Raw genomic sequence first — 19336 nt, 5'->3', positions numbered from 1 at the left:
TGATACTTCTCCTACTGTTCCTTGTTCCCTTGGCAGAATGACTGGGAGATGAGGGGAGTGGGGGAGGTATTTAAGCCTTTGGCTGGGGTGTCTCCTCCTGGTGGCCAGGTTCTTAATTCCCACAAGTAATGAGTGAAGCAGTGGACTCTCCTCCCACAGATGGAAATGAAATTATCAGGTAAGCATAATTTATGTTTTTATTTGCTTTTCACAACAGGAGACTGCTAGTTCACGTGAGCCATATAGATAACATTGTGTTAACGCCCGAGGAGTTATTTAAAGGGACAGTCTACAATAGAATTGTTATTGTTTTAAAAGATAGATAATCCCTTTATTACCCATTCCCCAGTTTTGCATAGCCAACACAGTTATATTAATACACTTTTTACCTCTGTGATTACCTTGTATCTAAGCATCTTCTGACAGCCCCCTGATCACATGACTGTGACTATTTAAAATCTGTTGAGTTGCATTTAGTACTGTGTTGTGCTAACTCTTAACTCCTCGGGCATTAACACATTGTTATATATATGGCCCACATGAACTAGCAGTCTCCTGTTGTAAAAAGCTGATAAAAAAAGCAAGTGATAAGAGGTTGTCTGTAGTGGCTTAGAAACAGGCAGACATTTAGAGGTTTGTTATAAAGTAGATTCGTCTAACAATGTTGGTTGTGCAAAGCTTGGGAATGGGTAGTAAAGACATTATCTATAATGCTGCATAATTTACATGCTCTAATTAATCACACTATGTAGGTTTTGTACTACAATATCCCCTTAATAGGACACAAAACCACATTTTTTTATTTTATGATTCAGATAGAGCACACAATTTTGAACGACTTACTAATTTACTTCTGTTATGTAATTTGCTTTATTCTTTTGGTATCCTTTGTTGAAGAAGCTAGCTAAAAGCATTGATTGAGCCAATAACATTAGTCATATATGTGCAGCCACCAATCAGCAGCTCCTGAGCCTACCTAGGTATCCTAATAGAAGTACATTGGAAAGTTGTTTAGAATCACATGCTCTCTCAATCATGGAAGAAAAAAAATGTGTTTCTTGTCCCTTTAAACTTTAATGATTCAGACAGAGCATACAATTTTGTTGAGTCTTAGCCCATGAGAGCATATCTAAATAGGCTCAGGAGTGTGCTTGTCTTAAAGGGACAGTAAAATCTAAATGAAATGTTCATGGTTTAGATTATTATATGAGCTCATGAGCATGCATGTGTCTTTAGCACTCTATGGCAGCAGTGTTAGCAACAATTATTGTAGTATTGTTATACATTGTTGCATGCTATAGAATGTTAGACACATGCACGCTTCTGAGCTCCTATGAGCCTACCTAGGTTTACTCTTCAAAAAAGGATACCAAGTAGATTTAACGTTTCATTTGACTTTACTGTCCTTTTAAGTAATTAATGACAGAATTGTTTGTAACAATGTTACAAAGGGCTAGATTACAAGTAGAATTCTACATTTTCACGTGCACAGAATACTTAACCAGCCATTACAAGTGGCTGGTTATTGGTACTGCGAGCTCTGACGGCATTAGAACGAGGCTCCCATAGGAGCCTATGGAAGCGCGCTCTCGTGAGCGCAAAGCTTCTGAGCACGTGTTTGATTTGCGATTTACAAAGTAAGGCACTAATATCGCTAGCACTCAAGCGATACTTAGCGCTCCACTTGGAATCTAGTTGTATGCTCCTTAGTCTATCTATATATGCTATCATAAAAGGCGGTAAATTTCATCAAAAGATGCCATGAGAAAGAATTACATTTAATAACAGAAGTACATTGGAACTTGCTGTATGCACTCTATCTGAGTCGTGACATTTAATTTCTACTTCCATATTAATTTAATGTGCTTGTTAAAGATGATAAAGCAAATACTGTAGTACAGAAATATATATATGTTAAAATAAAACAGCAGGGGTATTTTTGTTTTATGGTCATAATGGTATGGGGGGGTCAGGGATTAGACCCCTAACAGAACTGCATTGGAGGCATACTTTTCTTACTAGTACAGAAATGATCAGTGTAATGATGTGTTTGTTGTTATTCTTTATGAACACAGTGGGCTACAAGAACAGAATTGTCAATACAATGGGTGAGGATATTTTTGAGTAATAAAATATTGTACCTTTTATATTTCTAAGGAACGCCTGTGCAGAATGATCTCCAGGAGTTTTATGCATTGATTGAGTTTGTAAATCCAGGAGTTCTTGGCTCTTTGTGCACATACAAAAAAATATATGAGGAGCCAATTATTCGATACCGGGAACCATCGGCAACACAGGTAAAAATGCATTTATATTTGCCTTTTATTTGTATCTACGTAAACACTTTATCTCATGTGCAATAAATATGTTAAAGGGACAGTCAACACCAGAATTGTTGTTATTTAATAAGATAGATAATCCCTTTATTACCCATTCCCCAGTTTTGCAAAACCAACACTGTTATATTAATACACTTTTTACCTCTGTAATTACTTTGTATCTAAGCCTCTGCAAACTGCCCTCTTATTTCAGTTCAGTATGTGACAGGTTCATCAGCCATCATTTACCACCATGACATATTGAAATTCATTCACAGACAATCATTATGATTGTTTGTGAATGAATGTCAATATGTCACGTATAGTTTGTAGGAGGCATGGCATGACAGCACAGTACAGTATGTGTGTGTGTGTGTGTATATATATATATATATATATATATATATATATATATATATATATATATATATATATATATATATATATATACACTGTATTAGGCTACAATTTGTGATTTTGTAACATTTTGGGATGGTGGTGTGCCGCAGGATTTTTTAATGTAAAAAGGTGTGCCACGGCAAAAAAAAGGTTGAAGATCACTGATCTATATGACACACATGAACTAACACCCTCCTAGTGGTGAAAAACTGTCAAAATGCATTCAGATTAGAGGCGGCCTTCAAGGTCTAAGAATACCAAGAGAACAAAGCAAAATTGGTGATAAAAGTAAATTGGAAAGTTGTTTAAAGTTACATGCCCTATTTGAATCATGAAAGTTTATTTTGGACTTGACTGTCCCTTTAATGTTAACTCAAGATGATATGAAGTGCAGTTATACCAGAAACATTGAATACACATCACATTAAAGAGTTAAAGAAGACCTATACTGCATTCTGCAGTTATGGGATTGTGAATTGGACAATGCTTTAGAAAGTCTAAAGTTTCACAGCAGAGAAATGTCCCTGATTGGCCACTTCACAGTGAAGTAAACCAGGAACATTATATCTGCAAGAGTTTTTATGGGATTTTGCTCTGCAAATATTGTTAGCAAAATAACACTATTAAATGTTTTTCAAGTATTGATTTTTTTTGTATCTTTTTCTTCTACAAGATATGTTGAGTCCACGGATTTCATCCTTACTTGTGGGATTTATCCTCCTGCTAACAGAAAGTGGCAAAGAGCACCACAGCAGAGCTGTATATATAGCTCCTCACTCCTCTCCACCCCCAGTCATTCTCTTTGCCTGTGTTAGTAATAGGAAGAGGTAAAGTGAGGTGTTAGTTTTAGATTCTTCAATCAAGAAGTTTTTTATTTTTAAATGGTACCGGTGTGTACTATTTTCCTCAGGGAGAAAAGGAATGAAGAATATTTTTCTGCCCTGAGGTTGATGATCTTAGCAGATGTAACTAAGATCCATTTTGGTTCCCACAGAACTTCTGAAGGTAGTACAAGAGAAATCTTCAGTGTGGAGAACGGTGTCCTGCTACAAGCAGCATTGAGGTATGTTCAGTATTTTATTTTCTGAGGAGACATGTTATATCAGAACTGGCTGACATTTTTTCCCTGCAAGGGAAGGGGTAAGCAGTAGACCTGTTTGATTGAGGGTGTTACTGGATTCCTGTGTGTTATACATATTGCTGCTACGGTTTGCATATTTTTACTGGGCTTGACACTGGGAGAGGCAGCTTGACATATATATGTTTTATATTTATTATTTCATTGTTAAAGTTTATATTTTGCATTAAAATGTCTCTTAAAGGGTAATTTCTCCTGTACTTATGTGGGTGCAATAATTTTTTGACAAATTAAAGTGTTCTATATATTCGTTTAGCGTTTTTAAACGTTTTAGTGCAGTGTGAAAAAATTGTTGTGCTTTTATTTCTTAAAGGCGCAGTACGTTTTTTTCTAAAAGTGTTTTGAATCATTATATGAGGTGATTTACGACTATTGTGTCTATTACTAGTCTATTTAACATGTCTGAACTTGAAGAAACTCCTTGTTCTATGTGTTTAGAAGCCATTGTGGAACCCCCACTTACTTTGTGTACCTCTTGTACTGAAAGGGCCTTACAATGCAAGGAGCATATTTTATGTAAAGATAGTATGCCTAAGGATGATTCTCAGTCTGAAGAGAATCAGGATGTGCCGTCTAATTCTCCCCAAGTATCACAACCATTAATGCCCACACAAGCGACGCCGAGTTCCTCAAATGCATCTAATTCTTTTACTCTGCAGGATATGGCTGCAGTTATGTCAACTACCCTTACAGGTATTATCTAAGTTACCAGTGTTACAAGGTAAACGCAGTTGGACAGTAATTAATGTGCATACTGAGTCCTCTGATGCTTTGTTGGCTATTTCCTATGTGCCCTCACAGGGATCTGAGTTGGGGGTCAGGGAAATTTTGTCTGAGGGAGAACTTTTGGACCAAGGAAGTATGTTACCTCAGACAGATTTGGGCGTTATGTCCTTTAAATTTAAGCTAGAACACCTCCGCCTGTTACTTCGGGAGGTATTAGCGACTCTGGATGACTGTGACCCTATTATGGTACCACCAGAGAAATTGTGTAAAATGGACAAATATCTAGAAGTACCCGCTTACACTGATGTTTTTCCGGTTCCTAAGAGAATTTCGGAGATTATTAAAAAAAAAAAGAGTGTTACAGACTGGGTATACCGTTCTCCTCCTAATTTTAAGAAGATGTATCCCATATCAGACACCATTTGGGTCTCTTGGCAGACTGTCCCTAAGGTGGAGGGAGCTATATCTACCATGGCCAAGCGTACAACTTTTCCTATTAAGGACAGTTGTGCTTTCAAAGACCCTATGGATAAGAAATTAGAGGGTCTTCTTAAGAAATTGTTTATTCATCAGGGTTTCCTTTTACAACCAACAGCCTGCATTGTTCCAGTTACTACTGCAGCAGCCTTTTGGTTTGATGCTCTAGAAGAATCTCTGAAAGTTGAGACTCCTTTAGTGGACATTTTAGATAGAATTAAGGCTCTCAAACTAGCTAATTCTTTTATTACAGATGCCGCCTTTCAAATTGCTAAGTTGGTGGCGAAAAATGCAGGATTTGCCATTTTAGCGCGTAGAGCATTCTGGTTAAAATCGTGGTCTGCTGATGTGTCATCTAAATCAAAGCTCTTAGCTATTCCTATCAAGGGTAAGACCTTATTCGAGCCTGAGTTGAAGGAAATCATTTCTGACATTACTGGAGGTAAAGGTCACGCTCTACCTCAGGATAAGTCTGTTAAGATGAGGGGTAAACAAAATAATTTTCCTTCCTTTCGGAATTTTAAAGGAGTACCCTCTTTTGTTCAGTCCAAGTCTGTCTGGAGACCCAACCAGGCTTGGAACAAGGGTAAACAACCCAAGAAGCCCGCTGCTGCTACAAATACAGCATGAAGGGGCGGCCCCCGATCCGGGACCGGATCTAGTAGGGGGCAGACTTTCTTTCTTTGCCCAGGCTTGGGCAAGAGATGTTCAGGACCCCTGGGCACTGGAAATCGTGACCCACGGGTATCAACTGTAATTCAAAAATTTTCTCCCAAGAGGGAGATTTCTTCTTTCACGATTGTCTGTAAACCAGATAAAAAGAGAGGCGTTCTTACATTGTGTAAAAGACCTCTCTACTATGGGAGTAATTTGTCCCGTTCCAAGACTAGAACAGGGACAGAGTTTTTACTCAAATCTTTTCGTGGTTCCCAAAAAAGAGGGAATGTTCAGACCTATTTTGGATCTCAAGTGTCTAAACAAGTTTTTCAGAGTTCCATCGTTCGAGATAGAGACTATGCGAACAATTTTACCAATGATCCAGGAGGGTCAATACATGACTACCGTGGACTTGAAGGATGCATACCTTCATATTCCTATCCACAAGGATCATCATCAGTTCCTAAGGTTTGGCCTTCCTGGACAAACATTTTCAGCTTGTGGCTCTTCCCTTCGGGTTGGCCACAGCACCCAGGATCTTCACGAAGGTTCTAGGGTCCCTTCTGGTGGTTCTCAGGCCGCGGGGCATAGCAGTGGCGCCTTATCTGGATGATATTTTGATTCAGGCGTCAACTTATCATCTGACAAAGTCTCATACAGAGGAAAGTTATGCTGTGGGACGATCAAACCAAGCGCTTGGGGTATACCTAAAGTCGCTCTACACAGAGGTGTTCTAGCTCACCTATAAGTCGTAATGTGGATCAAATAAACAACGTGTAAAGCGCCAATAGGAAAATACAAAGGATTTAATATAAAATAAAATATTAAAACATGTGGTCTATCTGACCAACTGGGGATATATCCAAACACAGTCACAGTAAATAACGCATTAAACAGTATATGCAAAAATAAAACAAACCAGATAAGATAAAACAATAAAATTAGGTGCACCTAAAGATGTATAGAGTACCGTCTATAGGTAAAGGCGGAGACGTGTCCTACTCCGTATAGTCCATAAACAAAGTCAAAGAATTACAATGTCAATTGTGTACAAGAAGTGAATAAAGTGATGAGTGGCTCCGATGTGTGTTCGTGAGTAATCCAGTGGGTGTACAAAAAGTAAAAAAAAAAAAAAAAAGAAGGTACATAGATGATATCATTATGATATGGAAAGGGACACTAGAAGATCTGCAGTATACCATCAAAATAATGAATCAAAATGTAGCCAATTTAAAATTTACATATGAATACAGCCAGAAAGATATCAACTTCCTAGACATTAAAATAGAGATTATCGATGGAAAGCTTGAGACTTCGACATTCTTTAAAGAAGTCGATAGCAATAACTATATACATAGACTAAGCTGCCACCACGAGAAGTGGAAATCTAATATCCCAAAAGGACAACTGCTTAGAATTAGACGTAACTGCTCAAAATTGGAAAAGTGGGAAGAACAGGCTACCATCTTGAAAAAGAGGTTTATAGATAGAGGATATGATGAAAACACTCTAGACATCAGAATAAATGAGGTAAGAGATATAGACAGAAACACACTGCTCCAATATAGAAACAAAAACACTAAGGAACCTGAGAATAATATTATACAAGTCCCCATGATCACTGAATACAGTGAAAATAGACACCTTATTGAAAAGATTTTCAAAAAACATTGGTCCATTCTGAAAGATGACGATATAATAGGTGAACAACTAGCTGAACAGCCAAAATTCATATATCGGAAAACAAACAATCTAAGGAACCACATAGCTCCAAGCATCCCTAGAAAGAACAGCAACACTGAAAGAGACTATACGGGTAAAAAACTTAAAGGCTTTTTCCCATGCCTAAGCTGTAAAGCCTGCAAATGTGGGACTAAGGCAAGTCATTTGATCTCCAATAACACCAAAGTAAAATATGAAATTAAAAATCTCATCAGGTGCCAGGACAAAGGGGTAATATATCGTTTACAATGCCCCTGCGGACTGGAATATGTCGGACAGACATCGAGACCTCTCAGAGATAGAATCAGAGAGCACTTACTACTGATAGAGAGAAACAATGTAGAAACACCACTCTACAAACATTTTACGATGAAACATAATGGAGACATAAAAAGCCTTAAGTACCTAGGGATCCAGAAAATAAATGAAAACTGGAGAGGAGGAGATTATGAAAAAAGACTCCTTATTGCTGAATCCAGATGGATTTTTTATCTAGACTGCTTGTTCCCTAAAGGCCTTAACCATAAGGAAGACCTAGTACATCTTATAAATATGAAGGTCTGATTAAGACTGATGTGGCTATATCATAATATAGATATAAAACCACACACAGATTAATATCATATGAACTATAAGCATAACCATATGGACCTCCAGTGTAGATGAGGAAACATCTTGAACAATCTTAGCACATATATGTAGATAAAATGTGCATCATAAGACATATGGAACATGGGGACAATAAAAGTGTCCTAAAAGTGGAAATACTAGACTGTCCACATATATCTCTATACAGTGAGTGCAGAATTTTTAGGCAAGTTGTATTTTTGAGGATTCATTTTATTATTGAACAACAACCATGTTCTCAATGAACCCAAAAAACTCATTAATATCAAAGCTGAATATTTTTGGAAGTAGTTTTTAGTTTGTTTTTAGTTTTAACTATTTTAGGGGGATATCTGTGTGTGCAGGTGACTATTACTGTGCATAATTATTAGGAAACTTAACAAAAAACAAATATATACCCATTTCAATTATTTATTTTTACCAGTGAAACCAATATAACATCTCAACATTCACAAATATACATTTCTGACTTTCAAAAACAAAACAAAAACAAATCAGTGACCAATATAGCCACCTTTCTTTGCAAGGACACTCAAAAGCCTGCCATCCATGGATTCTGTCAGTGTTTTGATCTGTTTACCATCAACATTGCGTGCAGCAGCAACCACAGCCTCCCAGACACTGTTCAGGGAGGTGTACTGTTTTCCCTCCTTGTAAATCTCACATTTGATGATGGGACCACAGGTTCTCAATGGGGTTCAGATCAGGTGAACAAGGAGGCCATGTCATTAGATTTTCTTCTTTTATACCCTTTCTTGCCAGCCACGCTGTGGAGTACTTGGACGCGTGTGATGGAGCATTGTCCTGCATGAAAATCATGTTTTTCTTGAAGGATGCAGACTTCTTCCTGTACCACTGCTTGAAGAAGGTGTCTTCCAGAAACTGGCAGTAGGACTGGGAGTTGAGCTTGACTCCATCCTCAACCCGAAAAGGCCCCACAAGCTCATCTTTGATGATACCAGGCCAAACCAGTACTCCACCTCCACCTTGCTGGCGTCTGAGTCGGACTGGAGCTCTCTGCCCTTTACCAATCCAGCCACGGGCCTATCCATCTGGCCCATCAAGACTCACTCTCATTTCATCAGTCCATAAAACCTTAGAAAAAATCAGTCTTGAGATATTTCTTGGCCCAGTCTTGACGTTTCAGCTTGTGTGTCTTGTTCAGTGGTGGTCGTCTTTCAGCCTTTCTTACCTTGGCCATGTCTCTGAGTATTGCACACCTTGTGCTTTTGGGCACTCCAGTGATGTTGCAGCTCTGAAATATGGCCAAACTGGTGGCAAGTGGCATCTTGGCAGCTGCACGCTTGACTTTTCTCAGTTCATGGGCAGTTATTTTGCGCCTTGGTTTTTCCACACGCTTCTTGCGACCCTGTTGACTATTTTGAATGAAACGCTTGATTGTTCGATGATCACGCTTCAGAAGCTTTGCAATTTTAAGAGTGCTGCATCCCTCTGCAAGATATCTCACTATTTTTGACTTTTCTGAGCCTGTCAAGTCCTTCTTTTGACCCATTTTGCCAAAGGAAAGGAAGTTGCCTAATAATTATACACACCTGATATAGGGTGTTGATGTCATTAGACCACACCCCTTCTCATTACAGAGATGCACATCACCTAATATGCTTAATTGGTAGTAGGCTTTCGAGCCTATACAGCTTGGAGTAAGACAACATGCATAAAGAGGATGATGTGGTCAAAATACTCATTTGCCTAATAATTCTGCACTCCCTGTATATACCTCTATAGAAACCACATGGAACATATTATGGAACATGGGGACAATGAAAGTGCCCTAGAAGTGGAAATACCTGACTGTCCACATATATATCTATACATATACCTCTATAGATACCACATGGAACACACTATTGTAACCACATTCTCTTCTCCCATAAGTAAACAAGTCTGTCCCACACTTATAAACATGTGGAAGTCCATGACAGACAAATACAAGCTATAATATCGAAATCTCTATGAGGTCATACATCCAAGGAGGCCACAATCAAGTGACCGGATTAGTATATAATATCCTCGAACAGCCATGTCGCCTGCGACCAATATACTCTAGGAATTTGACCAAACTGTATCTAAATCAGAAGGGTTGTAATAACACATGTATTATTATCCAATGGATTCAACACAGGCTTACTGCTATTAATAAGATACAAATCCCTGCCAAGGTTCACTAGTCTTGATTACCATTGAGGCAGAGGATATAGCTGGATCCAGGTACATAAGTAGTATTTTTATTACTATGACCATCTCTATCTGTATTACTATCCATTTGAGGAGGTATAGGTTTTTTGATTATCAACATGATAAAAACAGGAGGCATAGGTTTTTTGATTATCAACATGATAAGAATCCATGCCGAGATTTATCCATAGGCAAGTTACCATTTAGGTAGATGACATAGCTGGATTCAAGTACACAAGTAGTATTATTACCACTACGACCATCTCTATCTGTATAACGATCTATTTGAGGAGGTATAGGTTTTTCGACTATCAACACGATAAGAACCCACGCCAATATCTATCCATAGGCAAGGCACTATACACATATGGCCATATATAGATTACATCTAGTTATGTATGTGTCTTCACACTAAATCTGCTAGACTATATGTGTCTTAAACGTATGTTTATAGATAGCCACCAACTCCAAATAGTAATGAGATATAAGAGGAATGACCCATAGAAAAATGTTTACAAGCTATATAATGATGCACGTCCACCCGTTGTAGCGGGAAGTCTGCTAAATAGATAGCTAGATACCACTAGACTTCATCAATTAGATGAGCATGATATTTCAATACCACCAATCGCGTGTGCATAACAGATGTTTCACATAACATAAAATTTGACCACTCGTGTATATAATAATATATATGTGAATACTGACATTTAAGCCATCCATATCAGACCGCACCTATGTGCGTTATCTGAACAAATGTATTGATGTATCTGTCTTACTCTTAGGCTCGATGGTATACATTCGAATCATTCTTTTGTACTACTCACTCAATTTTATGTTTAATCACGCAGCGCCAATCGACATATAGTAAGGCTGCTTTACTTCTATCAGATCTCCCCTTGACACAACATATATAACACCATATATAAGAGTTTAAATATGGTCGCGATAGAATGAATATATATCTGTGCACGCCTGGCGATTTTGTGCACTACGTCAATATCAGGTATCCGTTATATAACATCACATAGTATCATCCTAATATCCCCTTTTACACAATATATCCAACTAATGTACTTATATATATTTCACCATTAAAAGAAAGGGCTTGACAATTATAGCGGACTATCCGTAACTAGTGCCGAGACGCAATATCGTCTTAACACTAGTTACCAAGACAACAACGGAGTAATAACATGCACACTCAAAATAGGAGCCGATCGGTCACAAATATCTATAGCCACTGATTGTTATTTTTAACAAAGAAGTACTTAGGCTTAATAGATACCAATAGCTCTGGAACGATGAGACGGAATCTCATAGTATAGAGTAAATAAGGGACATACTTTGTGCCACATAAACTCGGGGAACCGGAAGTGATGTAAGTGTGTGTATCACTTCCGATTCGCCACGCTCAAGTGATAGAGAAAGTAACCATCAATGTCACTAACAATTAGAATAATCCAACCGCATGAAACCGGAAGTGACGAATGCAAATCCCAGTAAGTCGCGGTATTAATTTTGAAAGGAAAAGCAACTAAAATAGTGTTAGAAGCAACTAGAAAGGCAAAAAGGATACCCAATAAAGAACTGTAATGACATTAGAGGTGGGTAAATGCTCATTCTTATAGGTTGGATAACGATAGGGACAATATCTATTTATGACATCACATCCGCCCATACTTCACACAATAGGAAGGGGGAAACGCTCATGTGAGAGGCTGCATAACCAGAGGGACACTATGAACTCATGACATCACTTCTGCCCATACTATCAACTCATGACATCACTTCTGCCCATACTTCACACAATAGGAAGGGGAAGAGTTATATGGGACGCAGGAAGTTAACAGATACTTTTGGCGCCAAAATAACACAGGAAGGACCAATTAACATACTAGGACAAACACTATATAAGGCTCAGAGGCATTACCATACACTAGTCTTGATAAAGGCCTATGACAGAAGGCCGAAACGCGTCGATAGTATTGGTAAGCCTTATTTCAATTTGTTTTATTGGATCACTAGCAATATTGCACTATGTTATATTATTTTCCACAGGTATTTGAAGAAGATTAGAAGATCCTATACACCAAAGGAACAACTAACCGCACTTTTTTGTTCTCCATTTGGTTTTTTACATTTTTTCTGTACACTTTTTTCATTTTTTCACACATTTTGAAGGTTCAACATTGTTTTATATATTTTTATATTTTTGTATTTTCACATTTTTGATTTTTTTTTTTTTTTTTTTACTTTTTGTACACCCACTGGATTACTCACGAACACACATCGGAGCCACTCATCACTTTATTCACTTCTTGTACACAATTGACATTGTAATTCTTTGACTTTGTTTATGGACTATACGGAGTAGGACACGTCTCCGCCTTGTTTTATTTTTGCATATACTGTTTAATGCGTTATTTACTGTGACTGTGTTTGGATATATCCCCAGTTGGTCAGATAGACCACATGTTTTAATATTTTATTTTATATTAAATCCTTTGTATTTTCCTATTGGCGCTTTACACGTTGTTTATTTGATCTACAAAGTCTCATACAGACACAGTGTTGTCCTTTCTAAGAACTCACGGGTGGAAGGTGAATCTAGAAAAGAGTTAACTAATTCCACAGACAAGGGTTCCCTTCTTGGGAACTCTGATAGATTCTATAGACATGAAGATATTTCTGACGGAGGTAAGAAAGTCAAAAATTCTAAATACATGTCGAGCCCTTCAGTCCAATCTCGGCCATCAGTGGCTCAGTGTATGGAGGTAATTGGATTGATGGTGGCGGCAATGGACATCATTCCGTTTGCTCGGTTTCATCTCAGACCACTGCAACTGTGCATGCTCGGACAATGGAATGGGGACTATGCAAATTTATCTCCTCCATTAAATCTGGATCAAGAGACCAGAGACTCTCTTCTTTTGTGGTTGTCGACGGATCATCTGTCCCAAGGGACGTGTTTCCGCAGACCCTTGTGGGTGATAGTGACAACGGACGCCAGTCTACTGGGCTGGGGTGCAGTCTGGAATTACCTGAAGGCTCAGGGTGTATGGACCCAGGTGGAGTCTATACTTCCAATCAATATTTTGGAATTGAGAGCAATATTCAATGCGCTTCAGGCATGGCCTCAGTTGGCTTTGGCCAAATTGTTCAGATTCCAGTCGGACAACATCACGACTGTAGCCTACATCAAATAGGCCCCCTACCCCCCCCCTCCACTCATCATTTCTTATTTAACCGTATACCAAATATGGCAAGTATAATTCTTGTTTAAGTGACAATAACATTTCCAACACCCTATAATCACTATAGGGGAGGTGAGTGGGACCACTACACTACAGAAAAAAGGGGGTATATAGGTACTGGCTGACAGCTGCCAGTACCTACGATGGCGCCAATAGTTAGAAGGGGGAGGGCTAGATAGCTGTTTGAAGGGGGATCAGGGACAGAGGGATAGGGATAGAGGGACAGCAACAAAGGGATAGGGACAGGGGGACAGAGGGATAGTGACAGAGACACAGAGGGATAGGGACAGAGGAATAGGTACAGGTATAGAGGGATAGGGATAGATGAATAGAGGGATAGAGATAGAGGACTAGGGATAGATGAATAGAGGGATAGGGATAGAGGACTAGGGATAGATGAATAGAGGGATAGAGGACTAGGGATAGATGAATAGAGGGATAGAGATAGAGGACTAGGGATAGATGAATAGAGGGATAGAGATAGAGGACTAGGGATAGAGGGATAGAGATAGAGGACTAGGGATAGATGAATAGAGGGATAGAGAGAGAGGACTAGGGATAGATGAATAGAGGGATAGAGATATAGGACTGGGGATAGATGAATAGAGGGATAGATGAATAGAGGGATAGAGATAGAGGACTAGGGATAGATGAATAGAGGGATAGAGATAGAGGACTAGGGATAGATGAATAGAGGGATAGAGAAAGAGTACTAGGGATAGATGAATAGAGGGAAAGATGGATAGGTATATTTCTTCTATAAAGGTAAGACGAGTCCACGGATTCATCCTTTACTTGTGGGATATTATCCTTCCCTACAGGAAGTGCAATACGAAGCACAAAGTTTGTACCTGCCGCAATGGAAAAAACAATCCGCAAGCAGTTATGCAGGTAAAAACTGACTTTATTTAAAGTCACAAACTTGTATTGGTACATGCAAGCTCGGGAGGGAGCTGGGAACAGATGGGAACGTCCGACGCGTTTCCTGCCCGTAGGCAACAACAAAGAGTTCTCTAGCGATGATAGAGGTTACCAAAATAATTAGATGGGCAGAGACTCACTCTTGCCATCTATCAGCAATCTATATCCCAGGAGTGGAGAACTGGGAAGCGGATTTTTTAAGTCACCAGACTTTTCATCCGGGGGAGTGGGAACTCCATCCGGAGGTGTTTGCACAATTGATTCAGCAATGGGACACCCCAGAATTGGATCTGATGGCGTCTCGTCAGAATGCCAAACTTCCTCGTTGCGGGTCCAGGTCAAGGGATCCTCAGGCAGTACTGATAGATGCTCTGGCAGTACCCTGGTCGTCCAACCTGGCTTATGTGTTTCCATCATTTCCTCTCCTTCCTCGTTTGATTGCCAGAATCAAACAGGAGAGAGCTTCAGTGATTTTGATAGCACCTGCGTGGCCACGCAGGACTTGGTATGCAGACCTGGTGAATATGTCATCTGTTCCACCATGGACTCTGCCACTGAGACAGCATCCAAATCTAGTTTCTCTGCGACTGACTGCTTGGAGCTTGAACGCTTGATCTTATCCAAGCGGGGGTTCTCTGAGTCGGTCATAGATACCTTGATTCAGACTGGAAAGCCTGTCACCAGAAAAATTTATCATAAGATATGGCGTAAATATCTTTATTGGTGCGAATCCAAAGGCTACTCATGGAGTAAGATCCGGATTCCTAGGATTTTGTCCTTTCTCCAAGAAGGATTGGAGAAGGGGCTATCAGCTAGTTCCTTAAAGGGACAGATATCTGCTTTATCAATTCTACTGCACAAACGTCTGGCAGATGTTCCAGACGTTCAGTCGTTCTGTCAGGCTTTAGTTAGAATCAAGCCTTTGAACCTATACATTCCATAGATATTAAGCTTCTATCTTGGAAAGTTCTGTTTTTAGTTGCTATCTCTTCGGCTCAAAGAGTTTCTGAACTATCTGCATTGTAATGCGACTCGCCTTATCTTGTTTTCCATGCTGATAAGGTGGTTCTGCGTACCAAACCTGGATTCCTTCCTAAGGTTGTTTCTAATAAGAATATTAATAAGGAAATTGTTGTTCCTTCTCTGTGTCCTAATCCTTCCTCTAAGAAGGAGCGTCTATTGCACAACTTGGACGTGGGTTCGTGCTTTGAAGTTTTACTTGCAAGCGACCAAAGATTTTCGTCAAACATCTTCTTTGTTTGTTGTCTATTCTGGAAAACTTAGAGGTCAAAAAGCTACGGCTACCTCTCTTGCCTTTTGGCTAAAAAGCATCATCCGTTTGGAATACGAGACTGCTGGACAGCAGCCTCCTGAAAGAATTACATCTCACTCTACTAGAGCGGTGGCTTCCACATGGGCTTTTAAAAATTATGCTTCTGTTGAACAGATTTGTAAGGCTGCGACTTGGTCTTCGCTTCATACCTTTTCCAAATTTTACAAATTTGATACCTTTGCTTCTTCGGAGGCTGTTTTTGGGAGAAAAGTTCTTCAAGCAGTGGTGCCTTCTGTTTAACCATCTGTCTTGTCCCTCCCGTTCATCCGTGTCCTGTAGCTTTGGTATTGTATCCCACAAGTAAAGGATGAATCCGTGGACTCGTCTTACCTTTATAGAAGAAAACTAAATTTATGCTTACCTGATAAATTGATTTCTTCTATGGTAAGACGGCCCGCCCTGTCATTTTAAGACAGATTGTATTTTTTTTATTTAAACTCAGTCACCGCTGCACCTTGTAGTTTCTCCTTTTTCTTCCTGTACCTTTCGTCGAATGACTGGGGGGTGGAGCTAAGGGAGGAGCTATATAGACAGCTCTGCTGTGGTGCTCTTTGCCACTTCCTGTAGGGAAGGATAATATCCCACAAGTAAAAGATGAATCCGTGGACTCGTCTTACCATAGAAGAAATCACTTTATCAGGTAAGCATAAATTTAGTTTTTCTGTTATTTTTTCACCTATAATTGGGTCTTCTTTTACTAGATGCCAGTGTCTTGACTATCTTTTCCACTATTTTGTAATCACTATTAAAATTGGTAATAAATGATACTTTTAATTTTGTACTACTCTCTCCTTTTTTCGCTGTTCTTTGTCTACATGTTCCATTCATATTCTTACCATATTCTATAGCTGTTGTTATTGTGTCTTGACTATATCCCCTTTCTAAGAATCTTTCTTCTAGGATTTTAATTTGGGTATCATAATCTGTCAATCTAGAACAATTTCTACTATATCTTTAACATTGACCTTTTGGGATATTGTTGATCCACCTTGGAAGGTGGCAACTATCTGAATGTACATATCCGTTTGCATCTACTTTTTTAAAATGATTTTTTGTATATAAAGTTGTGTTTTCTTCATATGTGAATTGTAAACCATCAGTGTTTGTGTTCATATCACTGAACATTTTCAGAAGACTTTCTTCGTCTCCTCTCCATATAATGATATAATGTAATATTTCTTTTACAAAGATATGACGAGTCCACGGATTTCATCCTTACTTGTGGGATATTAACCTCCTGCTAACAGGAAGTGGCAAAGAGCACCACAGCAGAGCTGTATATATAGCCCCTCCCCTTCCCCTCCACCCTCAGTCATTCTCTTTGCCTGTGTTATACTAGGAAGACATGGTAAAGTGAGGTGTTCGTTTTAGTTTCTTCAATCAAGAAGTTTTTTCTTTTAAATGGTACCGGTGCTTACTATTTTCCTCAGGGGGATATGGAAGAAGATTTCTGCCCTGAGGTTTGATGATCTTAGCAGTTGTAACTAAGATCCACGCTGGTTCCCACAAGACTTCTGAAGGTAACCATGAGACCTCTTCAGTGTAGAGACCGGTTTCATGCTACAAGCAGCATTAAGGTATGTGCAACCTTTTTTTCTGAGGAGACTTGGTGTATCAGAACTGGCTGGCATTATTTCCCTGTATGGGGATGGGGTAAGCAGTAAAACCTATTTTAATAAGAGGTGTGTTACTGGAGTCCCTATATTATATTTATCATTAGTTGATATTTGGGCATTATGTTACATGGGAGACAATGTAAAAGACAATGTTTTATGTTTTTTATTTTTGGCACTTAAAACTTATTGGTTTTGGGGGGTGGAGCCAACTACCAAAGGAGAGAGACGTTTTATAGCAGAGCTCCTGAAGCCTGGCCGTTAAAACTTTTATTTTTGGAAGTTTTGGAACTTATATATTTTTTCTATCACGCTCTTAGGATGGAAGAATCTACCGCACACCTCACTTCTATGCTGGAAGGCCTGTTTATTAAAGCTGACAGTCATTTTCGCAGCTTGAGATCTATCTTCACGGAACTACGCAACCAAGATGGCGTTTCTCGCCTTCCCAGCTATGACACCCACGTGGCTGACTGGACAGCAGACTCACTGCCTACTCAACAGCTTTCTGAGAGACCGCAAGAAAGGCAGCCCAGATGGGGTTTGACCGGCATCTTATCGGGAAATACATGTAGCGACCCGACGCAAACACGCACAGCTGACCTGGTCCACATAGGGGCCGGTGTATCGGGACCAGTGGGATTCCTCCAGACTACAGCTACGCAGCGCCCACTGTTTTTGTTATTTCCTTGCCCAAGTTTACAAAGATTGCCCATACTCAACACACTCAAGACGCCAAGCGATGCAGGAGTCTCTTGTGAGCACTTAGTGGAGATCTCTCACCTGCCATTTAGGACGGCTCGATCCACTAGTGAGGATTGCCCAGAAACCCTTAACCCCTCCATCTGTTCTAAAGCTCTTACTCTGGAGGTCCGCGGGTTCTCTGCTCATCTGATTCTGCCTAAAGATAATTCAAGGCTACACTCTTTCCTGCTAGCTTTGTTTGCTCAAGGCATATTCTCATTTGGGACTCACGGATCAGATGTCATGCATTGCAGCAATATTCTGAATGGCCTTTTCTCCAACATTGGTGTGTCCGGTCCACGGCGTCATCCTTACTTGTGGGAATATCTCTTCCCCAACAGGAAATGGCAAAGAGTCCCAGCAAAGCTGGCCATATAGTCCCTCCTAGGCTCCGCCCACCCCAGTCATTCTCTTTGCCGTTACACAGGCAACATCTCCACGGAGATGGTTAAGAGTTTTTTGGTGTTTAAATGTAGTTTTTTATTCTTCTATCAAGTGTTTGTTATTTTAAAATAGTGCTGGTATGTACTATTTACTCTGAAACAGAAAAGGATGAAGATTTCTGTTTGTGAGAGGAAGATGATTTTAGCAGACAGTAACTAAAATCGATTGCTGTTTCCACATAGGACTGTTGAGATGAAGTAACTTCAGTTGGGGGAAACAGTTAGCAGACTTTTCTGCTTAAGGTATGACTAGCCATATTTCTAACAAGACCATGTAATGCTGGAAGGCTGTCATTTCCCCTCATGGGGACCGGTAAGCCATTTTCTTAGTCAAGCAAACAGAATAAAGGGCTTAATATGGGCTATAAAACTGGTAGACACTTTTATGGGCTAAATCGATTGCTTTATTTGGGCATTTTATACATGTTTATGCTGATAATTCACATTTATAAACTTGGGGAACGTTTTTTAACGGCAGGCACTATGTTAGACACCTTTTCCAGTCAGGGAGGGCCTTCCCTGTTGTAGGCTGAGCCTCATTTTCGCGCCATTACTGCGCAGTTGTTTTTTGAGAGCAAGACATGCAGATGCATGTGTGAGGATCTGAAAGTAGCTGGTAAAGTTTCTAGAAGGCGTCACTTGGTATCGTATTCCCCTCTGGGCTTGGTTAGGTCACAGCAAAGGCTATAGCTGGGACTGCATAGGGGTTAAATTTGTAAACGGCTCCGGTTCCGTTATTTTAAGGGTTAAAGCTCTGAAAATTGG

At 39.5% G+C, this 19336-nt stretch overlaps 1 protein-coding gene across 1 annotated transcript in view; it reads left to right on the top strand.

The window, feature by feature from the left end:
- RAD54B (RAD54 homolog B) overlaps nucleotides 1-19336 on the top strand; it is a 401092-nt gene that overhangs the window by 234304 nt on the left and 147452 nt on the right. Inside the window, exon 9 of the mRNA XM_053715205.1 lies at nucleotides 2158-2297. Within this exon, the coding sequence (XP_053571180.1) occupies nucleotides 2158-2297 (140 nt within the window). The remainder of the gene's footprint in view (nucleotides 1-2157; nucleotides 2298-19336) is intronic.

The sequence above is a fragment of the Bombina bombina genome, chromosome 5, assembly GCF_027579735.1.
Source record: "Bombina bombina isolate aBomBom1 chromosome 5, aBomBom1.pri, whole genome shotgun sequence".
Taxonomy (NCBI): Eukaryota; Metazoa; Chordata; class Amphibia; order Anura; family Bombinatoridae; genus Bombina; species Bombina bombina.
The sequence above is the reverse complement of the archived record's forward strand: the minus strand, read 5'-3'. Positions and strand labels throughout refer to the sequence as shown.